The following is a 17,997-nucleotide window of genomic DNA, read 5'->3' as shown; positions in this document are numbered from 1 at the left end:
TTGACAGCTCTTTGGTCTTGGCCATAGTGGAGTTTGGAGTGTGACTGTTTGAGGTTGTGGACAGGTCTTTTATACTGATAACAAGTTCAAACATGTGCCATTAATACAGGCAATGAGTGGAGGACAGAGGAGCCTCTTATAAAGAAGAAGTTACAGGTCTGTGAGAGCCAGAAATCTTGCTTGTTTGTAGGTGACCAAATACTTATTTTCCACCATAATTTGCAAATAAATTCATTAAAAATCCTACAATGTGATTTTCTGGATTTTTAAAATTTATTTTGTCTATCATAGTTGAAGTGTACTTATGATGAAAATGACAGGCCTCTCTCATCTTTTTAAGTGGGAGAACTTGCACAATTGGTGGCTGACTAAATACTTTTTTTGCCCCACTGTATATACACCAAAGTATGTGGACACCCCTTCGGCCATTTTTAAAAAACCTTCATTTAACTCAGTTAAGAACAAATTATTAATTTCAATAAGGGCCTAGTAACAGCGGGTTACCTTGTCTGCTCACGTATTCGATCTTGAAACCTTTAGGTTACTAATCCAACGCTCTAACCACTAGGCTACTTGCCGCCCCATATTTCAGCCACACCCGTTGCTGACTGGTGTATAAAATTGAGCATACAGCCATGCAATCTCCATAGACAAACATTGGGGCCTTACTGAAGAGCTCAATGACTTTCAACGTGGCACCGTCATAGGATGCAACTTTTCCAACAAGTCAGTTCATCAAATTTCTGCCCTACTAGAACCTCACCGATCAACTGTAAGTGCTGTTATTGTGGGGTGGTAATTTATAGGAGCAACAACAGCTCAGTCACGAAGTGGTAGGCCGCACAAGCTCACAGAACCGGACCGCCGAGTGCTGAATCGCATAAAAATATTCTATCCTTGGTTGCAACACTCACTACGGAGTTCCAAACGGCCTCTGGAATTAACGTCTGCACAATGACTGTTATCTCACCACACCAGGGTCGGTTGAAGCCAATGATTTTTAACATCATTGGTTGAGGCTAGGAAAAATGCAACTATGTACTTTGACTATTTGCCAATAAAAGGACTTGTTTCTCTCATATCTATTCACTCACTGGTATCAGTTTCATTGTTGGTCGATTTCCAACGGAGGTGGTGTTGTAATAAGTCATGTGAGTAAGGTGCGGAAGTTGGATACTATTTCAACATGGCTGCGCCGCGATAAGGAAAGAAGAACCTAGCTGCGCCTCATAAAAACATAACGGTTTACCTTCGTCCGACCAGTTTTTCAGAGAGCATCAAGACATGTTGACGCTCGTGTTTAAGCTAATGGCATAACGTCCAAGAGCATATCTGACATCAACACAGGACCCGAGACCGATAACCTCGTCTCATCACTGAGTTGACCAGCTACCAGGTAACGACCGTTAAACAATAACAAAAAGTAGCTATGAGACTCACAGGTATTATGGACATGTGTTTTCAAAGTATACGAGAGTTGGCAATATTATACTGCTGCTGGGCTGCTAGGTATGGGATACATTCTTTACAGAGTATTAGCAACGTACTGACATCGAATGACAAAATATGTTAGGTAGCTTTAGTTTTGTTAGCCAGCTAACAAGGTGTTTGGTAATTGTATACGGTGTCACACTGGTTACTAGCAACAAGCTAACCAACCAAGGTCCCATAATGATAGGATAGGATTTGCTATTTAACTACATAATTTGCTGTCCAGCAACCCGAAGGTAAAGACAGTTTCAGGTTGGATATTCGCCTGTAGTTTATCACCAACAGCAGTTAGGGACCGTCAACATGGTGACATATTCAAAAATGTCAAATTTCAATTACTCCTAAAACGTTTAAAACTGGTTCTAGCTAACCCGATGGCATAGACACACATTGCACACACTCTTTTTGTTGTCTCTTGTCTTTCACAAATTTCAATGATTTATTTACATTTTTGAATGTCAATAGCTCTTTGGTCATGTGACCTGACTTCAAACAAAGTTCAGAATGTACACTCAGTGGGCACCCTTTAGTTTGCCCATTTATCTCATGCATTTATACATTCAATGTTTCTCATTTCAATAGCTCCTTGATCATGTGACCTACTGACTTCAAACAAGGTTTGGAATGTTCAGTTAGTGAGCCTACACGTTGCACACCCTTTAGGTTGGTCCATTTTCAACTCACACAATTTTACATTAATTTCCCTGCTCTGCCCCCCTGAAGGACAGTGTCACTCACACACCTATTCACTTCGGCCTTCTCTCTGGGGCCTTCCTGACCTCCTGGCTTCTAGGTCTACACTCCCTGCCTGCCTCCTCCCTGGGCCTGAGAGTGAATAGCTTACTCCCTGGAACTACAGACCTCCAGGCCTCCACACCTACTCTCCCTACTCATTCACCATCCCTCTCCCTTGGCCTTAGAGTATCGCTTACTCCCTGGAATTACTAAAACGTCTATAGTCCTGCTGTCAGGAACCATGTGCACCTGGTAACCCATAAAAGGCTCTGTGCTGCTGGTGACCCGCCCATTTTTTTCTGCTCACAGACTAATAGCCTGGACGCCCCTGCTTGGACTCGGAGTGTCCCCTACCTTGATGGAGGCCTCCTTATGCACCTGGTAACCTGAAACGAGCTCTGTGCACCTGGTGACCTGCCCGCTTTTATCAGCTAAGAGACTAAGTCTCCAACCTCCACAGCCTGAGTGCTGCCCCCAGCCCCTGAGTAACGCCCGGTGGTATCATCACAGGCTTTTCGGTCTTACAAACTGGACATCATTTGCCGCTACTAACCTTCTGTGGACTTCAACTGTTTCTTCACACCCAATCGACATCAAGTGCCAGTGCAATACTTATAGGGTTGAGAACCAAATACCCCTCGCAGTACCTAGCGGCACCATCAACTGGGTGTCGGAAGAAGCAACCTTTGAATTTCATCAACTTGACATTGTGATCTGTGCCTAGTGGGAACCTAGGCTTCTTCTGTCCGTTTTATGGTTCAGTAGCAAATCAATGGCCGTGGATGGTACTACCCACATCAGATGTAGGCCCCCCTCCCCAGACAAGCTTGAGATACTGCTCCCCACGTCATAGGGCATGAGCAAGATCCATGCAATGCCCTATCACTGCAGGGCCAATGGCCAAGTCTCCGCCTCAAGTCTAGTGAGCGTAGAGGAGACCTCCCCACCTACAATGTGTGGGGCCAGCGAGCGCCGTAGCTGGGGAGATCTGCGAAAAGGGCCTGGCATGCGTCCAGAGTTGCCGCCGCCAACCACCGGACCCAACCCCCCCCACCCGCCTGCCTGACTGTTCTGACTACCAGCATGCCTATCCCCTTGTACTGTTTGGGCCTCTGATCTGGTTTCTGACCCCTGCCTGGCCTCACCTTAAGAATGCCTATCGCCTGGTACTGTTTGGACTCTGACCTGGTTTATGAACTCACGCCTGTCCCCGACCTGCCTTTTACCTACTCCCTTTGTTATAATAAATATCGGAGCTCAACCATCTGCCTCCTGTGCCTGCATTTGGGTCTCGCCTTGTGCCCTTGTACCGTGGACATTCTGAAATGAGTTTGAGGTCAGTAGGTCACATTACCAAGGAGCTATTGAAATTTGACTGTAAAAGTTTGTATTTTGATTACGCTCCCTAATTAAACTAGGAATACAAAATGCGGCTCACATTTCCATATGTTTATTAGCTTTGGAAAGCGAATTAATCTCCAAATTGTGAAAATAAGACCTGTGCAATATAGTGCGCAATTTTTCCAACATCATGACACTTATTTGGAGTCTGTGGTTTGAAAGCTATTGAGGTTTGAAAACGCAAATATCCGTTGAAGTGTCTTTACCTCTGTGTCCAGCAATCACGTAACAGTAGCCAGCTAACTGGTAACTACATAATGTCTACTTCTGCAAGCTTACAAAGATGTCAATGGAACCTTGCTCAAACTAGATAACTTGCTAAGTTCAAGTATCGATCAGAATCATATTGGTATTTTATGTAGCAATCTGTAAACAGATGAAGCATTTTAACCCTCTCCTCTAGACATAGTTTTGTGGTTAATTATGAACAGTTTAGCTTTTTGTTTGAAGAGGATGTTCGTGTATTAGCCTGCCTGTCAGCACAAATTGACCCTTGTCTGGTGACCACCTAGAGTTAGCCTTTGTGTGACGTTGAAAAACACTTCAGGAAATTGGAAACCATACTCAAGCCCTAACTCGTCGTTCTCTCTCTGGTAATTTTCATTACCTGAGATTCCTCACCTACTCTTTCTAAACAGCCTCCATTCTTGCTGATACAAATGCACACACACATTCAGACATGTGCTGTCCATGCTCACATGACAGTAAGTTAGTTTCGTTAGCATACATCACAAGACTGCATTGCTATACTGCCCCCTTCTCCCACATTGTCTCTGACTGTCTTGTTCCCCTGGCTCTAAATTACATTGCTTTCCCTTCAGCTGAATAACACCACCAAACCACTCAAATTTGCTTTGGTTTTACAATGACATACTTTTGAAATGCATTTGGACCTTTGTGTCTCTGCCATTCATTTAGGTATTTTTCCTTTCGACTTTTTCCTTATTTTCCCTCCTTTGTTTCTGCCAGAGAACTCTTTGCATGCGAGTTCCATTTAACTCCAGGTGCCTACTGTTTTGACCCAAAAATGGCCTTCTCATTCAGTTTTCTTTCCTTGTTCTCTCCAGCAGCTGTGATGTCTCTAGCTGACCCCACCTCTGACACCACGCCCTTCTTCTCTGATGACAGCGAGGCGGAAGGCTCAGAAGAGCCTGGTGCGGGGCCCAGCCAGCACCGGGAAGTGGAAGAGCCAGCCAGCGGCGTGTCCAGCATGAGATCGGTGTTCACTGTTATCGTCCTGTGTTTCATCAACCTGCTCAACTACATGGACAGGTTCACCGTGGCTGGTATGGACGATCTAGCGTTACACCAAAATTGACCAAACCCAATGCTCACCTAACATTTCTTTAAAGGGGAACTACATATCATAAGTGTTTAGATATTGGTCCTCACCTTTAAAGGTCCCGAACAGTCATTCTGAATCCCATGTAAAATAGCCTTATGCGTGACTTAAACATCACCCATTATCTTTTTTCCAGATTTAGATACGTCAATTTCTTTTTCTTTTTATGTTACATGTTTTTCTCTCATGTCAAACTACCAGGAAGTCTGAAAAGATTGAGTGGGCAGGGAGCTCACGTTGACTGGAGGTTCTTTTGAAAACACCAAACCCACTGGCTCCAGGTCATCTATAAGTCTTTGCTCGGTAAAGCCCCGCCTTATCTCAACTCACTGGTCACCATAGCAACACCCACCCGTAGCACGTGCTCCATCAGGTATATTTCACTGGTCATCCCCAAAGCCAACACCTGCTTTGGCCTCCTTTCCTTCCAGTTCTCTTGCTACCAATGACTGGAACGAATTGCAAAAGTCACTGAAGCTGGAGACTTATCTCCCTCGCTAACTTTAAGCATTAGCTGTCAGAGCAGCTTTCCGATCACTGCACCTTTACACAGCTCATCTGTAAATAGTTGACTGCCTTTAAACAGCTTGGAAAATTCCAGAAAATTATCTCATGGCTTTAGAATCTTCTGATAGGCTAATAATTTGAGTCAATTGGAGGTGTACTCAGTGCCTCTTTGCTTGACATCATGGGAAAATCAAAAGAAATCAGCCAAGACCTCAGAAAAAGAATTGTAGACCTCCATGAGTCTGGTTCATCCTTAGGAGCAATTTTCAAACGCCTGAAGGTACCACGTTCATCTGTACAAACAATAGTACGCAAGTATAAACACCATTGGACCATGCAGCCGTCGTACCGCTCAGGAAGGAGATGCATTCTGTCTCCCAGAGATGAATGTACTTTGGTGCGAAAAGTTCAAATCAATCCCAGAACAACAGCAAAGGACCTTGTGAAGATGCTTTTGTAGCTGCTTCCTCAAGCATCTATATCCACAGTAAAACGAGTCCTATGTCGACATAACCCGAAAGGCCGCTCAGCAAGGAAGTACCCACTGCTCCAAAACTGCCATTAAAAAAAGCCAGACTACCGGTTGCAACTGCACATGGGGACAAAGATCGTACTTTTTGGAGAAATGTCCTCTGGTCTGATGGAACAAAAATAGAGCTGTTTAGCCATAATGACTATCGTTATATTTGGAGGGAAAAGGGGGAAGCTTGCAAGCTGTGGAGCACCATCCCAACCGTGAAGCACCATCCCAAACGTGAAGCACGGGGGTGGCAGCGTCATGTTGTGTTGGTGCTTTGCTGCAGGAGGGAATGGTGCACTTCACAAAATAGATGGCATCATGAGGCAGGAATATTATGTGGATATATTGAAGCAACATCTCAAGATGTCAGTGATAGTTAACTTAACAATGACCCCAAGCATACTTCCAAAGTTGTGGCAAAATGGCTTAAGGACAACAAAGTCAAGGTATTGGAGTGGCCATGACAAAGCCCTGACCTCAATCCTATAGAACATTTGTGAGCAGAACTGAAAAAGCATGTGCGGGCAAGGAGGCCTTACAAACCTGACTCAGTTACACCAGCTCTGTCAGGAGGAATGGGCCAACATTCACACAACATATTGTGGAAGGCTACCTGAAACGTTTGACCCAAGTTAAACCATTTAAAGGCAATGCTACCACATACTAATTGAGTATATGTAAACTTCTGACCCACTGGGAATGTGATGAAAGAAATAAAAGTTGAAATAAATCATTCTCTCTACGATTATTCTGACATTTCACATTCTTAAAATACAGTGGTGATCCTAACTGACCTAAGACGGGGAATTGTTACTAGGATTAAATGTCAGGAATTGTGAAAATGAGTTTAAATGTATTTGGCTAAGGTGTATGTAAACTTCCGACTTCAACTGTAGCTAGCCAATTCATCTTGGACAATTTCAGTTGAAACTTTACAAGGTGAGGTCTGAATACATTTAATTAAATACATGTATATTGACTATCAAACAATGTTAATATATGACATCAATGATGTCCAGAAATTTGTATGGATCTTCCAATTGGAATGTCTCAATATAATGACATCTGTCAGTTTTGGGCAGCCCTTCCCCCTCTTGTTCTATGCTTGCTGAAGACTTAGCTAGCCTCTAATTATATTTGCTGACACACTGAAGTCAAATTTTGGTGTTCTTGTACCAATCTAAACCACGCAACTCTGCCAACACGCCTTCTGCGATGACAGTTACAAGGCTGTACGTATTTAAGATGGGTAAGATAATAAGATGTTACCATGGTTTATTAAAATTAGGCTATATGTGATTAACTTTCTGATCAAACTTTATCATTGTAAAAGCAACAGCAATCTTTTATAGTTTGGTCATCCTACTTTGTTCTGGTTTCATCTAAATGTCATCAAATTTGATGAAAAACATGATTTTGACAGGACCTTTTTAAGAGTTATATATTATGATAATTTCACAGAAGCATAGGCAACTCCTAAAAAGCATGTTGGATTATACTATCATAACCCCAATAAGTAATTTCCCATATTCCATATAACAGGTCCATCTCTGTCTTGTTTAGGTGTTCTGCCCGACATTGAGCAGTACTTTGGGATCAATGATGGGAAGTCGGGGCTGCTACAAACAGTCTTCATCTGCAGCTACATGTTCCTGGCTCCTGTCTTTGGTTACCTGGGTGACCGGTACAACAGGAAGGTGATCATGAGTGTGGGCATCGGCTTCTGGTCCGTGGTGACTCTTGCCAGCTCCTACATGCCCAGAGACGTGAGTTACACTGTTCTGACCAGCAAATTAAAACTGTTTTGAATCTCCAAAAAGTTACGTTTTATATCGTTCCTTACTGTTGCTTTTTTTTTTCAGTTAATAAATCCAATGTGAAACTTGATAACTATAGTATCCTTAACTAGCGTTGAAAAGGTTACTCCATTCTTCTATAATTAAAAGTCTCTCCCTAATTTCTGACTATTGTTTTAGGAACTATAAATTTGGGAATATGTTCCACATCGAAACAAAACTTTTTTTTTTTTTGTCATTTGTTATAGCCAGTTTTTAAGGACACGTAACTGTGGATAATTTGGACAATATCGCTTGTTTATTGATGGTGCTGGCAGCGCCCAGTTGGTTTCTTTCTCTTGGATCTGAACGGGTCTTTGGATCCGAACCAGCACAGGTCTGTTTGAGTCTGCTTTCCACAGTACTTTTCAGAATTGGTCCCACTGACCTTGGGTTAATTCGGAATGGTCTCCGTTTTTTGGAAAATATTTGTGTGCTTATCGAGTCTGGTGGGAGAGCCACGGATCCATTTCGGAACGGATCCAACTTTTTGGACATGTGAAGACCTCTAGGCCCATGCCCTGGTTTTCAGACAGTGAAAATGACTTGACAACGGACTGTAAATCTGTGTGACAACTCTTAAACTTTCTGTGTCTGTCTGCCTGCTTGTCTGTCTGTCTCCGTGTGTGAAGAGACGTGAGCTGCGGGTCTCCACTGAATTAGGTAAATTCGCCTTCAGTTTTAATGCCGCCCATTTTTTAAATAATAACCTGCAGAACTCCCTGCATCTTGATTCCCTGGTGGCAGTTTAGAAGTCTGTGTTGAATTTGTTAAGTCAGAGTATTTTTGTTTTTATTAACTGTGAATAGCTGGGCCTCCTGAGTGGCGCAGCGGTCTAAGACACTGCAGTGGTTAAGGCGTCACTACAGACCCGGGTTCGATCCCAAGCTGTGTCACAACTGGCCGTGACCGAGAGTCCTGTAGGGCGGAGCACAATTGGTCCAGCGTCCTCTGGGTTGGCCTGGGGGGCTTTACTTGGCTCATCACGCTCTAGCGACTCCTGCTGGCGGGCCGGGCGCCTGCAGGCTGACGTTGGTAGTCAGTTGAATGGTGTTTCCTGAGACACATTGGTGCGACTGGCTTCCGGGTTAAGCGGGTGGGTGTTAAGGAGCTCGGTTTGGCAGGTCATGTTTCGGAGGGCGTATTACTCGACCTTCGCCTCTCCCGAGCCTGTTGCGGAACTAGTTGCAGCAATGAGACAAGATCGTAATTGGATATCAAGGAATTGGGGAGAAAGGGGGGTAAATTTTTTTTTTAAATTGTGTTTATTAACCTGCAGTTTTTCATGATTTAAAAAACAATATATACAAAAAAAGAAACGTCCTCTCACTGTTAACTGCGTGTGTAAATATTTGTATGAACATAAGATTCAACAACTGAGACATAAACTGAACAAGTTCCACAGACATGTGACTAACAGAAATTGAATAATGTGTCCCTCAACAAAGGGGGGGGGGGTCAACAACAGCAACATTAAATACTGCAGTGCATCTCCTCCTCATGGACTGCATCAGATTTGCCAGTTCTTGCTATGAGATGTTACCCCACTATTCCACCAAGGCACCTGCAAGTTCCCAGACATTTGTGGGGGGGAATGGCCCTAGCCCCCACCCTCCGATTCAACAGGTCCCAGGTCCCAGACGTGCTCAAGGGGATTGAGATCCGGGCTCTTTGCTGGCCATGGCAGAACACTTGACATTCCTGACTTGGAAGTCACCTACAGAACGAGCAGTATGGCTAGTGCCATTGTCATGCTAGATGGTCATGTCAGGATGAGCCTGCAGGAAGGGTACCACATGAGGGAGGAGGATGTCTTCCCTGTAACGCACAGCGTTGAGATCGCCTGCAATGACAACAAGCTCATTCCAATGATGCTGTGAATAGATATTTTATGTTTGTGTTTGTGTTGAATTTGTTGTCCTCGGGGCACCATTGAAAATGAGAACCTGGCCTCAATGGGCTCCCCTGATTTTAAATTAAAGTAAAATCTTAACCTGAAGGAATGTTATTTTCTTCCCCCTCTCTCCACCATTCATCCTGTCAGTATTTCTGGCTCCTGTTGTTGACACGTGGTCTTGTGGGGGTTGGGGAGGCCAGTTATTCCACTATCGCCCCAACCATCATCGCTGACCTGTACGTCAAGGAGAGGAGGACGCAGATGCTCTCTGTCTTCTATTTTGCCATTCCAGTGGGCAGGTGGGGTCATAGAACATACACACCTACTAATGTATAAATCTGTCCATCTTTGTTATCTGTCTTGGATTATGTGTTAAGAGTAGGAGCCAATTGACCCTGTGGTGAATGTTTGTTCCATTGTCCTTCCTTCCTCAGTGGTCTGGGCTACATCGTGGGGTCAAAGGTTGATGACATGGCAGGGGACTGGCATTGGGCCCTGCGGGTGAGTTATCAAATCCCCTGAGCTATTGGATATTATACATGCATCTCAACATAAGTCGCTTTGGATAAAAGCGTCTGCTAAATGGCATTTATTATTATTATTATTATTATTATTATTAACACACATGTTTCTCAAAATACATGCACTCTCAACCATAAAGGGAATAAAACAAAAATGCATAAAGGCACGTCACCCAGCCAGCTGGTCATCTGACTTAAAAATTCAATGTGTCCATGTTTTAGTTCTATCTGTCCGTATCAGAAACATCAATTATGCCATTAAAATTGTGTTTTTTCCCCTTAGGTGACTCCTGCGTTAGGACTGGTAGCGGTGGTGTTGCTTCTGTTCGTGGTGAAAGAGCCGAAGAGGGGTGCTATCGAGGCCCGACCGGAGCACACCCTCCAAAGGACCAGCTGGCTGGGTGACATGAAGGCCCTTTGCAGAAAGTATGTCCACCATCACAAGCCCAGTGTCAAATGATATCCCTGTGTAGAGAACTACATTTGACCAGAGCTGAGTATCATATCCTATTTTCTATATTGTGCACTACTTGAAATGACACCCATGTTCCCTATAATAGTCCACTATGTTTTGCCCATATCTCTATAGCTCTGTATTCATTGCACAATTATAGTGTATCGTTGGTCTTACAGAAGAGTTATCAAACCAAGATATTTGTTTGTGTCTATGTGTGCAGCCCCAGCTTTGTGTTGTCTACGTTTGGCTTCACAGCAGTGGCCTTTGTGACTGGCTCCTTGGCACTCTGGGCCCCGGCCTTCCTCTTCAGAGCTGCTGTCTTCACCGGAGAAAGGCCCCCCTGCATTAAGGCGCCCTGCGACACCTCCGACAGGTAACACACAGGCTCACACCAACATCCAACAGGTGACGCACAAACGTCCGACAGGTAACACACACACACAGGAACTAGGTGCTGAACAAAGACACTTTATAATCAGTCAGAATGTTAAGGGATCATCAGACTCCCCTGCAATTACAGGATAAGATTGAATCATCACAACGTTGTTACCACTTCTACACTCGACTCCTGATGACTGCAACGGTTTGGGATGACAGTACAAGTCAGTGAATAAAGAGCAGCAGTAGAGAATAGACATCAAACTTTCGCTGTCAAAGGAATTCAGTTTATCAGGAAATAGTCAATTGTCAATCAAAAACCACACAGATGAGTCGGCAAGGGTAAACAAATGTTTCCAATTGAATGTTATAAACCCTTCTCACTCTCTCCCTCCGCAGCCTGTACTTTGGCATCATCACAGTTGTGTCGGGGATCCTGGGTGTGGCCAGTGGTGCAGAGGTCAGTAGGAGGCTGAGGTTGAGGACCCCAAAGGCTGACCCCCTGGTGTGTGCTCTAGGACTCCTGCTCTCAGCGCCCTTCCTCTACCTCGCCATAGTCTTCGCTCAGGCCAGCCCCACTGCCACCTACGTAAGCCAACACCCATCTCCCGCTCTGTGTGGCCGTGGCCGAATACTTGCATTCTAAATAGTAGGCATTTTGGGTATGGACAATTCCACGGTGCTGGAGCTGAACTGAGACTTACATTTTTCACTTAAAATGTATACCAAACAAAAACCATGGATTTCAAAGTTTAACAAACTGTACAAATCTATGCACAAGGACTATTTTAAACAATTAACAACTGACATTTTTACAAAACCTTTAAAAAAAATTAAAAAAAATGTTACCCCCTTTTCTCCCCAATTTCGTGGTATCCAATTGTTTTTTTAGTAGCTACTATCTTGTCTCATCGCTACAACTCCCGTACGGGCTCGGGACAGACGAAGGTTGAAAGTCATGCGTCCTCCGATACACAACCCAACCAAGCCGCACTGCTTCTTAAAACAGCGCGCATCCAACCCGGAAGCCAGCCGCACCAATGTGTCGGAGGAAACACCGTGCACCTGGCAACCTTGGTTAGCGCGCACTGCGCCCGGCCCGCCACAGGAGTCGCTGGTGCGCGATGAGACAAGGATATCCCTACCGGCCAAACTACAGTAAGTGAAGTGGATTTACACCCGGTAACGGAATTTCATCATGGTTCCCTGATCTGTACTACAGAAATTCTCTTCTTGGTGATTTATCCTAAATGGGTACACAAAGGTTCAAATATGCAATGTTCTCTCTTGCATATTTGGGTATTATTCTACACACTGGATATTATTTTAATGAGCCCCGAACCAGACCAAATTTGGTTGGTCCAGACCACACCAAATCTGAACCAATCATAGACGTCTATGTTTGGAGAGTACAGCACGGTAGAGCTCCGTAGAGTGCAGATAGTTCAGTACATTATAGTGTACTCAACTTGTGTGCTCTACTGTATACTATACTCTACTACTTACTCTACTGTCCTGTCCAAACTTGTGAAACCAACTGTGGTTTGTGACTACTATTATTTCCCATTGTAGCCAACTCAATTGCAGCTATTCTGCTACCAATTTGGTATGAAAGAAAATTATGTAAAAACACATGGTTAGGTCTACCTTTTTTACTTGTTACTTCTGTGAATGCAGCTAGCTCAGCCTATTCAGAGAGGGATACTATGTTAGCTGAAGTGCTGTGCTGTGCACTGAAGTCTCCAAGAGAAGGGAGAAGGTGAGAGGATAATAATAGAAATAAGGCCATGCTCATAAAAAAATAAAAAAATCCTCATGGTGCTGACCACCACTGATACACACTGTCTGCCGTCTGCCCGGTACAGTTGAAACTGGGATTAATCTGTGAAGTGCACACTAGGCCGGGTGCCAGTGGCCATTTAAGGTGAGCATTTGACCACTGAAGTTTGTTACGGCACCGAACTGCAGTCAGATCAAGACCTTGGTCAGCACAACGAGCACGCAGATGAGCTTCCCTGAGGCGATTTCTGACCGTTTGTGAAGAAATTCTTCATTTGTGCAAACCCACAGTTTCATCAGCTGTCTGGGTGGCTGGTCAGATGATCCCACAGGTGAAGAAACTGTATGACGAGGTCCTGGGCTGGCATGGTTGTGGTTGTGAGGCCGGTTGGACTTTCTGCCAAATTCTTTAAAACGATGTTTGAGGTGGCTTATAGTAGAGAAATGACATTTTTAATTCTCTGGCAACACCTCTGGTGGACAGTCCTGCAGACAGCATACCAATTGCATGCACCTTCAACTTGAGACATATGTGGCATTGTGTGACAACTGCACATTTTAGTTGCATTTTATTGTCCCCAGTACAAGGTGCACCTGTGTAATGATCATGCTGTTTAATCAGCATATTCATATGCCACACCTGTCAGGTGGATTGATTATCTTGGCAAAGGAGAAATGCTCATTAACAGGTGTGTAAACACTTATGTACCAAATTTGAGCGAAATAAGCATTTTGTGTGTATGGAACGTTTCTGGGATCTTCTATTTCAGCTTATGAAACATGGCACTACATGTTGCGTTTGTATTTACGTTCAGTGTATATATGCCTTACTTTCTCAGACTAGCTTTCATTTTAACACCCAATTTGATATGCTCCTAGTGACTTCACGTTGGTACTTTTACATGGAATTGATAATGTGTGAAAGTACGTTAAATTTTGCACAATATTGAGGAAGAGAAATGCTTGTTTGACAACAGCTGATACACAGATATAGTAACACGCTGTACCAAAATAAACAAATGGCAGGAGTCAACGCAATTGCACATTAGATGACTCATTCTCAATATGGCTGAGTCTAGTATGTTATGTTTTTGAAATTTAACTAGGCTAGCCATTTAAGAACAAATTCTTATTTTACAATGACTGCCTACCCCAACCAAACCCTCCCCTAACGGATGACGCTGGGCCAATTATGTGCCGCCCTATGGAACTCCTGATCACAGCTAGTTGTGATACAAGCCCAGGATCGAACCAGGGTCTGTAGTGATGCCTCTAGAAATGAGATGCAGTACCTTAGACCACTGCGCCACTCGGGAGCATGTGTTGCTATCTGCATTCGATTTTACTGAACAGTGCATAAATAGTATGTAGTATGATTAGTAGACAGTATGCAGTTTTAGTAAGTAGTAGGTAAGACTGATCAGCCTGTCTTTCACACACACGCTTTCCTCTCTGTTGGCTTTGTATCCCCAGTGTATGGTAATGGTAGTCTAACCAGTTTTTTTTGTGATCAGGTGTTTATCTTCCTGGGCGAGACCTTCCTGTCTATGAACTGGGCCATCGTAGCGGACATCCTGCTAGTGAGTTCAGATGCATAACAATCCCCTATCTAAACGCAAGGTGGTTGTGCCCTATTCAATCAATGTCCATATGCAGATGTTTCTGATCTAATTTATCAAACTCACCTGGTGTGCTCGTCCGGGGCGACAACAAAAATGTGTACTAACTGGATAATATGGATTCGGTTTCTGTTGAGGAATTTAGATCATGCCAAGTCAGCGGCATATATGAATAGCCACATTTTTAAAGTAATGTGACTCTTTAGTGCACATGTTTGACCTTCCAACCTCTAGGTTACTTTTAAATTGTGCTGATTTGCTAATTATTTCCTACCCCCCCCCCACTCTCCCTCTGTCTTTCCCAGTACGTGGTGGTCCCCACGCGTCGCGCCACAGCTGAGGCCTTCCAGATCGTTCTCTCTCACCTGCTAGGAGATGCTGGGAGTCCTTATCTCATAGGACTGGTATGTCTCGTGATTGTTATGCATGCATAACTAACTACACATTTGATACACACACCTGTCTAAAGAAAGAGTATGATTCTCATTTACTGTCTGACCCCCCCCCCTCCCTCCCTCCCTCCCTCAGGTGTCAGACTCTCTGAAGCAGACTGACTCGTACCTGTGGCAGTTCCGCTCCCTGCAGCTCTCCCTCCTCACATGCACTTTTGTGGCAGTGGGGGGCGGGGCTTTCTTCCTGGCCACTGCCCTTTTCATCGAGAAGGACCGTCAATGTGCCGCAAACTACACACCCTCAGGTGAGAGGCTAAACTTGGAGCTACGTTTATGTGCCTGGGCCCCAGATTAGCAACAGGTGAAGCTAACTATGAATGCATGTGAAGTGGTGAAATTCAATGAGGAGCCTTTAAAATAAAAAATACAAATCTCATACTTTACCAGGTAGGTTGACTGGGAACACATTTTCATTTACAGCAATGACCTGGGGAATAGTTACAGGGGATGAATGAGCCCATTGGAAGCTGGGGATGATTTGGTGGCCATGATTGTATGCGGGCCAGATTTGGGAATTGAGCCAGTATACCAGGGTTTACACCTTTACTCTTACAGTAAGTACCATGGGATTTTACTGACCACAGAGGGTCAGGCCACGCATTTAATGTCCCATCCTAAAGACTGAACCCTACACAGGGCAATGTCCCCAATCACTGCCCTGGGGCATTGGGATAAATAAAAATAGACCAAAGGAAAATGTGCCTCCTACTGGCCCTCCAACACTACTTCCAGCATCATCTGGTCTCTTATCAAGGGACTGACCAGGACCAACCCTGCTTAGCTTCAGAGGCAAGCCTGCAGTGGGATGCAGGGTGCTATGCTGCTGGCCCAACACTTACTCCTGCTAACTACAGATATGTGAAAGAAAGTGTTGTGAGCAAGCACAGATGAGACTGGTAGAGATGAGTTTACAGACCACAGGTGATGTTAGCAGAGAGAGGCTTGCAACAGTTAGAAGAAATTACCAGGTCACATATTCTGTTCATCTTGATAAGCAATATACAATGCTTTAATTTTACTGTCCTGTATTTTCTTTCCCTAACAGTTGATGAACCAATTGTTGTACCGAAGAGCGGCAGGTCCACGAGGGTGCCAGTGTCCAGCGTTTTGATTTGAGATTAAAGGGACGTTGGAGGCTCCTGTAGAATATGCTGCACCCTGATTGGTCCCTGTTTCAATCACGCAGCAGTGTTTTTACATTTAGGGCCTTTAATTGGACAATGCCCTATACAGAGACTATTTATTATTTGTAACATTTGAGGTGATATGGTTTAACACCTTTATCTGCTGAGGAACATTGCAGAGTCAGAGCTGCCAAACTGTTCCACTCATCATTTCCTGGTGTTTTTGTAGTGACCAATCAGATATTCCACTTCTGATTGGCTTCACGTGTTGGCATGACAACATGAGACAAAGTGGCTTATGAGAAATGTATGCAGAGTAGTAAACAGGAAGTCAAAGAGCCACAGTGGAAGCCTAACCTCTGTGGCTGGAAGAGGTGACCGGATAGAAGAACGCACAAAAGAGAATTTCAGAAGAGGCAGCTACTTTACCCGAGGGAGAGAAAGAAGCAGAAAGCCTTTTTGCGTTCCGATGTGTGCACCCCAGTTATCTCCTGTTACAGCCAATATGTCACAGGGTCACAGATAGGGGTGTCACTCTTAGACAGACACTCATCCGTTACCCCACAGGGGACTATATGTCGACGGTAGAGACCTCTGCGGAAAACCGGCAGGATATTTTTCACCCCAGTGCTCTGATTGATTTCTAACCACTACATCCCAACTACTGTTGCTGTGCTTCTTGCTTGGGTCTGAAACGCAGAGATCTGATTGGCCACGGAATAACTACGACCGGTCCATTTCGAAGCCATTCCAACCAGTGCTGTCATCCTCCCGTCAACAAACTTAAGACTGTAAATATTATGCTTGTTCGTTCAGTGTAACCACTACTTACTACATACAGTATCCAACCGGAAAAAAGGGAGTTGGCAGGCACAGGCCGCATTGTACTCCAAACCCACCGATCGGTTGTGGGATGTTGCATTTATAACAGATTAAGCCTAATCATGCTTGTTGTTTTTAGACCCGTTTGGTATATTATAATAATAACACTAGATTTGTCCCTCAGCTACCTAGAACGTGGTGGAGGGACAGACGTCTGTTCCAGACAGGTACAGAAGAAAATCTATGTTTTCTTTATTAAGACCCTTCTTTTTTTTGTGTTTTTTTTGTTGTTGCAATTACTGGTGTTTTTATGGAATGATCCTGGCGGTCAGGCGTACTTTATGAGGTCACAAAATCCAGAGTCACTGATGTCACAACGACCAGGAGATCAAATCGGGTCTATTACAGTTTAATTGTCTAAAGAAAATGGATATCCCTTTTTAATGAAGGCGATTGTTACATTATTTCTTCTTTTTTTTAAAAGAATGTATTGGTTATTTTGGAAAGTGAAGCCTTAAAATAATTAGTTCTGTTTTTAACTTGAATTTGATTTGATGTAAAACTTTCGTTGAAACATTAAACGATGAGAATGGACCGTTGACGAGATGACTCATGGAATGATTTCTCTATGTATCCGCGCATATGTCACTTGGTGCTTTGCAGTTGCAGAGGTGATAAATGTGTCTTTGAAGCTTGGATCCTGAAAGCCCATAACCACGCTATAATGAAGGGTTGTATACTCTGCTGCACAAATACACCAAGTGCAGCTGCAGCCTCTTTCATTTAGCCTTTCTATACCTTTCCCTCTCTCGTCCCTCTCCTTTGCCTCTTTCATTTAGCCTTTCTATACCTTTCCCTCTCTCGTCCCTCTCCTATGACATCTCCCTCTCCTTTGCCCCTCTCTATACAGGAATTCCACCTCTACCTTGGTTTTTTTTTCAGTTGTCTACACAGTCTCTCTCTTTGATGGGGAGTGAGAGAGGAGCTCACGGCTTCCTTCCGTTGGTGTGGTTTCCTGTTTGGGGGGGGGGGGATGAGCGAGGTAAAGCAGGTCGCTTGTGCAAAGTTCACACTATTCAATCTTAACGCTGCTGCGAGACTGTGTGTGTGTGTGTAT

General features: G+C 44.1%; 1 protein-coding gene across 5 annotated transcripts; it reads left to right on the top strand.

Moving 5' to 3' along the window:
• Positions 1-1,087: 1,087 nt before the first annotated feature.
• LOC124037956 (protein spinster homolog 1-like) lies at positions 1,088-17,479 on the top strand. 5 transcript variants are annotated; one of them, XR_006839282.1, is made up of 13 exons: positions 1,088-1,396; positions 4,695-4,913; positions 7,560-7,762; positions 9,876-10,027; positions 10,163-10,229; positions 10,533-10,675; positions 10,927-11,079; positions 11,484-11,673; positions 14,378-14,443; positions 14,788-14,886; positions 15,011-15,179; positions 15,355-15,488; positions 15,980-16,107. XR_006839282.1 is itself a non-coding variant. In XM_046353264.1 (12 exons), the coding sequence occupies exons 2-12, from the start codon at positions 4,703-4,705 to the stop codon at positions 16,048-16,050; spliced, it is 1,524 nt and encodes a 507-aa protein (XP_046209220.1). In that variant the 5' UTR covers positions 1,094-1,396; positions 4,698-4,702; the 3' UTR covers positions 16,051-17,479. The 5 variants fall into 5 exon arrangements, 4 of the variants coding, with proteins under 4 accessions (XP_046209220.1, XP_046209219.1, XP_046209222.1 ...); XM_046353264.1 differs by lacking the exon at positions 15,355-15,488 and having other exon boundaries at positions 1,094-1,396; positions 4,698-4,913; positions 15,980-17,479; XM_046353263.1 differs by lacking the exon at positions 15,355-15,488 and having other exon boundaries at positions 1,094-1,396; positions 15,980-17,479.
• Positions 17,480-17,997: the final 518 nt, after the last annotated feature.

Source organism: Oncorhynchus gorbuscha, linkage group LG06 (genome assembly GCF_021184085.1).
Source record: "Oncorhynchus gorbuscha isolate QuinsamMale2020 ecotype Even-year linkage group LG06, OgorEven_v1.0, whole genome shotgun sequence".
NCBI classification, from domain to species: Eukaryota; Metazoa; Chordata; class Actinopteri; order Salmoniformes; family Salmonidae; genus Oncorhynchus; species Oncorhynchus gorbuscha.
This window is presented reverse-complemented; position numbering and strand designations above follow the sequence as displayed.